At 45.6% G+C, this 9981-nt stretch overlaps 1 protein-coding gene across 1 annotated transcript; it reads right to left on the bottom strand.

The window, feature by feature from the left end:
- Positions 1 to 3875: 3875 nt before the first annotated feature.
- Positions 3876 to 9045, bottom strand: klhl38a (kelch-like family member 38a). The gene is made up of 3 exons (XM_056298864.1): positions 7690 to 9045; positions 4362 to 4467; positions 3876 to 4165 (listed from the first exon to the last, which is right to left on the bottom strand). The coding sequence occupies exons 1-3, from the start codon at positions 9043 to 9045 to the stop codon at positions 3876 to 3878; spliced, it is 1752 nt and encodes a 583-aa protein (XP_056154839.1).
- Between the last annotated feature and the right edge of the window lie 936 nt (positions 9046 to 9981).

The following is a 9981-nucleotide window of genomic DNA, read 5'->3' as shown; positions in this document are numbered from 1 at the left end:
GATCACTGTCGAAAGCATCTACAATGGGCACGTGGGCGTCAGAACTGGACTATGGAACAATGGAAGAAGGTGGGGTAGTGTGATGAATCACTTTTTTTTTTACATGTTGTGGACGGCCGGGTGTGTATGCGTCATTTACCTGGGGGAAAAGATGGCACCAGGATGCACTATGGGAAGAAGGCAAGCCAGCGGAGGCAGTGTGATGCTCTGGGCAATGTTCTGCTGGGAAACCTTGGGTCCTGGCATTCATGTGTATGTTACTTTGACACGTACCACCTACCTAAACATCGTTACAGACCAGGTACACCCCTTCATGGCAATGGTATTCTCTGATGGCAGTGGCCTCTTTCAGCAATATAATGTGCCCTGCCACACTGCAAAAATTGTTCGGGAATGGTTTGAGGAACATGGCACAGAGTTCAAGGTGTTGCCCTGGCCTCCAAATCCCCCAGATTTCAAGCCGATAAGAGAATCTGTGGGATGTGCTGGAAAAACAAGTCTGGTCCATGGAGACCCCACCTCGCAACTTACAGGACTTAAAGGGTCTGCTGGTAACGTCTTGGTGCCAGATACAAGAGGACAACTTCAGGGGTCTTGTGGAGTCCATTTACAGGGTTCGAATTGTTCTGATCTGTTATTCCCACCTATATGCTTATTTAGGTGTCATTAATTATAAATGATTAGGCACACCGTTATTACCCAATGCCCAACGTGGCTTGATTTATTCCACCGTATTGCAAGACTGCCCGAATAATATTCCTCGCGCTTCTTCCCACATCAACAGGTGACGTCACATACATACGGGTGCCCTTACATGCCAAACCGGTACATGACACGAATTATAAACTCAGTTTCGCGGGGGTCTCCAAAAACAGGGCAAAAAAATGTACGCATGCACTCAATTCATGCCCACACAGCGATGGGACTTTTTTTATTACAGTGTATGACTGGATATTATATAGGCCTATCATATATAAAATATATAACAATATTTTTATTTTACCCAAAACAAAACAAAAAACAGTTGCCATGTTAAAATCAAGGATAATTAGTTGCTTACTTCGAGAGTCGAGATCACTAACACTCACTCACACAAGTAAATGGCAAATGCATGGCACAGCGGCCAGTGACAAGGAAGTCCAACGTATCCATCTGTGGTCCCACTCCCGACGTTAGTAGTTATACTAACAGAGCCCAGGCGAACCTATAGGAAGGCATAATGTTAGTTTACATAAACGCACATTCACGTATACTAAACACTGCTAACTAAACGGGAAATTCAAAATTAATCTGAAAGAGTGTTAGCTAGCCATGCTTTTCTGTAGAAAATGCAAAATGACTTGATCGAGCCTTACCTCGTTAACGTTAGTGGTGGTCGAGTCCTCTTCAGAAATGTTGCTAGTGTAGAGCCGAAGGAACGGAGAAGACCGTAGGGTCACACTTTAGCGGTGTAGGCAACTTTCTTTAATCCACGGTAAATCAGAGAGACAACAAAACCACAGCTCGACGGAGCGGAGGCGGCAATAATAATCAGAAAACTGGCTGGACAACCATAACTTAACCCGGCGTTAACCTGCCAGGGCAACCCTGACTTAACCCTTAGTTCCTGGGGTGAATTCTATCCCCAATACGTGTACACCACACTAGCAGCAGCCGAGCTAACGTTAACGTCGCTGACTTTTTCTGAATCAGGAACTTTTTTAGCTTTTGAGCTGTTAAAACCAAAGTCCAGCAGGCTTGCAGTGAGCTGTCTTCTTGGTGGCCGAGGAGGAGGCATGGTGAAAAATATTGCATATTACCTGATGTGACTAGCTAAGACAACATTAAGACAACATTGAAGCCGGTTATTTTATTGCCCGGTGCGGGACTTGATACGGGGTGTACTGCACCACAAGGCGACATCACTAATCGCTCGGCTAAAGGGTCAGACCCGTTAATTAGGGGCTAACGTGTCTTATTAGTACTTTACAACATTAATAACGTTCCATCCCCGCACCTTGGCGCCCCTGTCAACGTTTCAAGCGTACCGAGTTTCCCAAAACCAAGGTTACTTTAGGCTACCCTACAGCGCCCCACAGTGTCTCGGTGGTGAAGTGCAGCCAAATGTCCTATTCACAGACGAATAATGGTGCGTAGTTCTTTTCGAAAACATATTTATTTAAAACAATTTATTTCACTAACATAAAGAATCCTAATAACATTGAAAGATACATTATTTGTGATCAAATAATGTTTTTTAAAAATATTTTGTTAGAGACCCCCACAGATCTAGAATTTTACAGCTTTCTAGGGAGCTAATGCCTCCTTCATGGGAGCTCAGCTCCCATTGGCTCCCACGTAATTCGAACACAGAGTCCATACCTTGACAGGTTTTGGTGACACGATATTAGGCAGGTGGTTTTAATGTTTTGTTTGATCAGTGTATATTGTTGTGCAGTTAGAGGATGAAGAGAGATAACCTGGTAAATTAATGCAAATGACTATTTGGATATAAGCTAAGAATCCTATTTGAAGTAATAGAGAACTGAAAATATTGTGCTCATCCATCTTTGCAGTCTCTCTCTTTACTCTGTGGTAGTTGTGGTATTTGCAAACAGCTCTGTGGTGCAGCATTGAAAAATATCTTAATACAAACCAAAATAAATCTCTAGATACAAGGGCCTGTAATTTTAAGATCTGTTGTAAGAATAACAGGAATGTTGATCTGATACTAATAAGGCCATCATGGAGTGTGTTGTCATGTGACCTGACCATGAACACAAAATTAAAATGTTTCTGTCTTTTAATTGAGGGTGTCCTCAGCCATGGCCAACCCCTGGATCTGCCCTTGTTTGTTTTTTCTTCTGTACAGGTATTTTCATAGATCTCCTTTCATAGATTAATCCAAAATGTCATTATTTTTGTATTCATGTGAAAAACCACATGGAGGTTTTATATTTGCAAGTCAGCCCAAAAACCTGGGTGTAAACCTAAAGAAAACCCTCACAGTATTTCCTCTCATAGCTGCCCTTCAATAGGACACAATTTCTCTTTTCAGTGCTTAAGCTTAGGTGAATATAGGAAATATTCTGAATATTGGAATTCTTCTTATGATATGTGTCAAACAAATCTCATCATGATATATACAGTGATGAACATATTTTGTTGCAAGTTACAATAATAATTCCAAGATTTAGGACCGTAATCCGATTTCACCAAAACTGTCTTCAGCAGCAATATTTCAGCAAATATTTCAGAAGCCAGAGCTTGCTAGGTTAGTACAAGAAGCTTGTTCATCGTTTGTCATGCAAGTTAACTTTGATAGAAGCATGCGGGAAAGTAGGAATGTCATATCAACAAAGTGCAACATGTCTGAAGATCTCTCTGTAGTGGTGCCACCAGCAATATAAAAACTTAGTTAGCCCAAACATAACATGACATTTACTGTATGGCCAGGTTTTTTTTAAATGATTAAGCTGCAACAGATGCATAGGCTGATACTCTGTAACTAAATGACTGTCTAAGAAACTGAAATATCACCGACAGCAGTATCAGTAGAAGAAAGTCATTTGTGGAAAAATGTTTTGGTATTACCAACATGTCTGAGAAGTTGCTTGTTGGCTGTCTGACTGTCTCTGGTTATCTCTGGGTTTCTCGGTTCAGTTCCCCACAGGCACCTTAACTGTGATACCTCTGCTTGCCAAATGAGACCTCTTTTGATTCAGGATGCTGCAGATGCTTTTCAGTCGGTCCCAGTTGAGGCAGAAGCTAAGCTGCATGAGGAAACGCAGTAAGTTTAAGATCATTTTCCATTTGCAGCTGGAGGAGGGCCAAAATATGGCAACGGAGGGACATGTAGCAAGGCAGAGGCCTGAAATGTGTGATCGAGTGGTTGGTCAAGGTGGGTTGGGCCTGTTGGAAACGCAGACTAATGGAAGTGAGCCATGGTCAAATAACTTGTATGGCAGAGAGCCCTTTGAGGTCCACACATCCATCTTGGGGTCATAACACTCGAAGCAGTCCGAGTCTTCGATGACATCATGGCCAGTGAGGATGCGCCCACCGGTCACATAGAGCTTGTTGTTTATTACGGTGGCACTGTGATGCATCCTTTGCTCCTTCAGATTTTCACACTTGGCAAATTTGTTTGCTTTGGTGTTATAGGCTATCATTCTTCTGGTGTACCCTGGAAATTACACATTCATTGTGGCCATGTTTAAAGACACACACCATACATAATTCTAAAAATCCCTTTGAAATCACATCCAATGCTGTTCATGCACATCTTTTAAAGCAGAAGTGTATAACATCTGAGGGAAATAGCCAATCGGTTTTACATACGTGAAAGAGGAATTTCTAAACAACTCCATCCCTGAGCCCACCTCCTATTATGTAAATCTTGTCCTCGATGATGGCAGCAGGTGCACAAACATTTTTCACTGTCCTGGTTTCCAGCCTGGACCACAAGTTGCGAGAGATGTGATACACCTGTTCGCAATGGTATTATGATTAACTGTGGGTTAGTCGATCAAAATTTCAAGGATGAGGTCATAAGTACCCATTTGCATGTTGGATGTTTTGTATACATAAATATTGCTTAAATATCCCAGAGGAAATCGTTAAAGGTAGACTCTGTAATGGTAGGAAACAGGGGATTCCCACTTGTTTATTGCACTTTTCTCACATTTTGGTTTTAGTTTGATGACTTGAAGTGTGTTTGAGTTGAGTGGGATGAGGGGAGGAGCTGTGGGACTATGGGAGGACACTTTAAATGGCTGCCATGGAACGCTTCCACACCTGGAAAGTACATGAGCTCACAACCTCTCTTGCCGTCATATAAACATTTGATATGCTTTCCTGAATTTGAAATATCTCATCTCATCTCATCTCATCTCATCTCATCTCATCTCATCTCATCTCATCTCATCTCATCTCATCTCATCTCATCTCATCTCATCTCATCTCATCTCATCTCATCTCATCTCATCATCAGCCGCTTCTCCAGGGTCGGGTCGCAGTGGCAGCAAGCTAAGTAGGGCACTCTAGATGTCCCTCTCCCCAGCAACGCCCTCCAGCTCCTCCTGGGGGATACCAAGACGTTCCCAGGACAGATTGGACATGTAGTCCCTCTAGCGAGTTCTGGGTCTACCCCAGGGTCTTCTTTCAGTTGGACGTTCCTGGAAAACCTCCAAAGGAAGGCGTCCAGGAGGCATCCTAATCAGATGCCCGAACTACATCAACTGGCTCCTTTCGACGTGAAGGAGCAGCAGCTCTACTCTGAGCTCCCTCTGGATGTCTTAGCTCCTCACCCTATCTCTAAGGCTGAGCCCAGACACTCTATGGAGGAAACTTATTTCAGCTGCTTGTATCTGCGATATCACCCCTTTTGGTCACTACCCAAAGCTCATGACCACAGGTGAGGGTTGGAACGAAAATTGACTGGTAAATTGAAAGCTTTGTCTTCCATCTCAGCTCCCTCTTCACCACAACGGCCCGGTACAACGTTCGTATTACTGCTGATGCTGCACCAATCCACCTGTCAATCTCCCGCTCTATCCTACCCTCACTCATGAACAACACCCCGCGATAGTTGAACTCCTTCACTTGAGGCAACAACTCATCCTCAATCCGGAGGGAGCAATCCACCACTTTCCAGTAGAGAACCATGGCCTCAGATTTGGAGGTGCTGACTCTCATCCCAGCCATCTCAGAGTCAGCTGCAAACCACCCCAGTATGTGCTGGAGGTTGTGTTCTGATGAAGCCAACAAAACTACATCATCTGCGAAGAGCAGGGTTGCAATTCTGAGGTTCCCAAAATGGACACACTCCTCGCCTTGGCTGCACCTTGAGATCCTGCCCATGAATATCACAAACAGAATCGGAGACAAGAGACATCCTTGGCGGAGTCTGACACCCACCGAAAACGTGTTTGACTTTGTGCCAAGAATGTGGACACAGCTCTCACTTTGGTTATACAAGGATCGGATGGCTTGTAGCAACTGCTCCGGTACCCCATACTCCCGCAGTACCCCCACAGAGTGTCCCGGGGTACACTGTCCCAGGGTACACAGCCTCTTTCTTCAGCCTGGTGGCTTCCTTCACCGCCATGTCCACCAGTGGGTTCTTAGTTTGCCACCTCGATAGACACGATGACCTTATGATCACTGCTCCTACCTGCCACATCTGCAATAGAGGCTTTGAACATGGCCTACTCAAACTCCATGTCTCCAGCCTCCCTCGAGATACAAGAGAACTTCTCCCGGAGGTGGGAGTTGAAGACCTCACGGACAAGGGCCTTCGCCAGATGTTCCCAGTTCACCCTCACTACACGTTTGGGTTTGCCAGGTCTGTCTGGCAGTCTTCCCTGCCATCTGATCTAACTCTTCACCAGGTGGTGATCAGTTAACAGCTCTACTCCTCTCTTCACCCGAGTGCCCAAAACATACGGCCGCAGATCTGATGATATGACCACAAAGTCTATCATCGATCTGCGGCCTAAGGTGTTCTGGTACCAAGTACACTTATAAACTACCTTATGTTTGAACATGGTGTTTGTTATGGCCAATCCATGACTTGCACAGAAGTCCAATAACAAGGTACCGCTCGGGTTCCAATCGGGGAGGCCGTTCCTCCCAATCACACCCCTCCAGGTTTCTCAATCGTTGCCCACGTGAGCGTTCAAGTCTCCCAGCAGAACTATAGAGTCCCCAGGCCGAACCCTGTCCAGGGCACCACCCAAAGACTCCTAGAAGGCTGGATACTCCAAACTGCTATTCAGTGCATAAGCACACACAACAGTCAGAGCCTTCCCCCCAGTGACTCACAGTCATGTAGAGGTGACCCTCTCATTCTCCGGGATGAACTCCAACACAGCGGCGCTCAACAGGGGACTTGTGAGTATCCCCACACCCGCCCGGCACCTGTCACCTTGACCAACTCTGGAAAAGTAAAGAGTCCAGCCCCTCTCCAGGAATATGGTACCAGAGCCCATGCTATGTGTGGAGGTGAGCCCAGTTATATCTAGTTGGTACCACTCCACCTCCCTCACCAGCTCAGGCTCCCTCCCTGCCAGAGAAGTGACATTCCATGTCCCGAGGACCAGTCTGCGATGCTGAAAGTCGGCATGCCCCAGTCCCCACCTTTGCCTGTCGCCTGGCTTGCATTGCACCCTACCCCAATGCTCATCCCTGCAGGTGGTGGATCCATGGTGTGGTGGCTCCATGTTGCTTTTTTGGGCTGGGCCCAACCAGGCCCCATGACCCAAGGCCTGGCCACCAGATGCTCACCAGCTAGCTCCCTTCCCAGTTCTGGCTCCAGGAGGGGGGAATTTGAAATATGTTAAAACCAAAAGAAGATTGACAAGAGATGCTGCATTTGCAGCAGTTTTACCATGCAAGTCAGAGATGTCTTGACTTTTTTTCCCTACCTTGGTCAAACATGAAGATTTCTGGCACTGAAAATTGCCATTTACGAAGTGTTAGGGACACTGCATTGTGACAGTTGTTGAGGGAACGCCACCTGGTGGTTCCACCCAAAACACAAAAAGAGATGTTTTTGTAATGCTCATAAAATATATTAGAGGCTGTTGTTTCATGTCATTACAGATTCCAACTATAAGGACTTGTAAAGTTAATCAATTTTATATCTGTTGATACAAATGATTTGCATTGAAACTGAGCTTGATGTTGGACCAATATTGTTTTCTCTACCTGAAAAAGCCTGACAGGATTCTGCATGGCATCTTCCCCTCCGAAAACATAGATTTTCTGATCACTTGCCGCCACTGCTGGATGCAGTGCAGGTGTGGGCATTGGTGCCATGGCCTCCCATTGATTAAACATACTGTTATACCTCTCCACTGAGTTGGAGATTTGTTTGTCTACACCAATGCCTCCCAGGACAAAAATAAAGTGCAGATAGGAAACACTTTGGTGGGCATATCTGGGCTCCAACATGGGCTCAGCAGTCCTCCACTGGTTGGTCTTGAGGGAGAGTGTATAAACTGTAGCGCTGACTGAGCTGTCGCCTGATGTCATGCAGAGACTTAGCCCACCAACCACATAGAGGATGCTATGAACACACACATAGGCTGCTCTGTAAAGGCGCAGAGGCAGCTTGGCCAACCATTGCCACCGATGGGTCCTCTCATCGTATAACAGGGCTTCTCGGGAAGTCTGCTTATTGTTTTTACGCCCCCCGACCACCACTAGTGTTTCCCGGCAGGTGTAGCATCTTGGAGTGGTCCAAAGTGGCTTGAGTTCATGGCTGCACTTGGTGCTGACTGAGAGCATAAGGCGGCGCACTGACTCGATTATCTCGGTGCAAAGGGTGGATGATTGCACCAATGGGTCGTTGGCAATAAACTGGAACAGGTAGGTTGGGTGAATGTAGCGAAGGCGAACCCTCTTGAAGAGATCGTGGATTGCACCACGTCGTGAGAATGGGTCATGGTGGATCCATGCCAGGAGGGTTTCAAATACCTGTTCTTCCTCTGCGCAGAGTCGGTCATCCTCCAAGTAACACATGAGCTCAGGGAGAGACAACTCAGAGAAGTCCTCTGTCGTGGCCACGTCGGAGAAACACCTGACAGCCATCTCCCTCGCCCTCTCCCTCAGGCTCTCAAAATGGAGTATCTCTGAAAGTCGTATCATACTCAGGCAGTTCTCTGGACTGAGCTGCTCTTGGAGAAACAGTGAGCATGCCTCAAAGAGACGTCCATAGTGGAGCATAGATGCTGCCTGCATGAGTGGCAGCACAATTTCCATGGAGATGGTGATGATGCCTGTGTAAACATAGTCCACAATGCCACTGAGGACATCCGGTGAGATTCCCTTCAGGTCTACGCGGGCCTGGCTGCTTTCCAGGAAGTTGTTGCAAAACATGGCTCGGAAGTACGGGCTACTGGAGACCAGAATGTTACGGTGGCATGGGATCTCCCGGTGCTCGGTGCAAAGCAGGACGTCTGTTAGAATACGCTCCTGCTGGAGGTTGTTTAACTGGGTGAGGAGGTGGGAGGGGAGCTCTTGGTCTTTGTATAGAAACACTTCACAGGAGCTAACGGCCATCCTGTGAAAATGAGGAGGAGAAAAGGGTGGAAGATGGAGTTCAGTAAAAAGTTAAAGATTTCCAGAAGGCCTAACAGTAAGTGCTGATGTCCCTGAACAAGCCCGTAGCACTGATCAGACCTACACTTATCTACGCTTCACTTACCTTAACTAGCTGGTGAGATTGTTACGGCATATATAATGAATTTGCTGTGCTATCAATTTCTTCTTCTGAGTGTTGCTGGAGTCCATACAACAGAAAGCAGAGGTGGTTCTTTACTGTCATTCGTTCACTTAAACACACTTAAAGCTTAGGTATGGAAATGACTGATGAAATCACGGTATATTACAGAGAATACGGCATAGATACGTAACAGAGATGGATTTGATTCATCTTTTTTTTCATTGAACATTTATTCAACCAAGAAGGTCTCTTGAGATTAAAGAGCTTTTCTCTAAGGGACACCTGGCCAAAATGGCACAGCACAACATGAAATCACGTCTATATATACTTTAGTTTAACAAAGTCAAAATCCACAAGATTAACTTACTTTGAAGGATTTCAACATGCTTGCTAGGAGAGGCAGAAAGACAAGTTCAAATAGTCTTTTTCTAATTTAACATGTGACCAGACTCTGACCTTTGCCCTCAGACAGACTGAACATGTGGAGACCTCCTGTTTCTGGTCCAGGGTTAACAGTAAACATCAACATCGATATCCATCTCTTCAAACTCCCACACATCCCGGCGCATTTATTTTAGTGGTTACTAACTCGTAACTTTGCTATTTTTAACCCCTTCTCCCTTTATTATCTTGATGTATCCATGTGGTATTAGGCCACATCCCTGTTATCATGCCCCACATTACCACTAACTCTCTCTGTTAGGATGAGGATCTGTTTTTCCTCTCTACATCTCTTTATTCTTCTCTGTTTGTCTTCTGACAGCCCCCCCCCC

Source organism: Lampris incognitus, chromosome 18, assembly GCF_029633865.1.
Source record: "Lampris incognitus isolate fLamInc1 chromosome 18, fLamInc1.hap2, whole genome shotgun sequence".
In the NCBI taxonomy this organism is placed as follows: Eukaryota; Metazoa; Chordata; class Actinopteri; order Lampriformes; family Lampridae; genus Lampris; species Lampris incognitus.
Note: the sequence above shows the minus strand (reverse complement) of the source record. Positions and strands in the feature narration are given on the sequence as shown.

Excerpts from the sequence above, each read along its gene's own strand:
- klhl38a (XM_056298864.1), bottom strand. The coding sequence starts at position 9,045 with ATGGCCGTTAGCTCCTGTGAAGTGTTTCTATACAAAGACCAAGAGCTC. Across the intron at positions 4,468-7,689 it reads ATCCTGTCAGGCTTTTTCAG|GTGTATCACATCTCTCGCAA; the intron begins GTAGAGAAAACA and ends CATTGCGAACAG. Across the intron at positions 4,166-4,361 it reads CAAGATTTACATAATAGGAG|GGTACACCAGAAGAATGATA; the intron begins GTGGGCTCAGGG and ends TGTAATTTCCAG.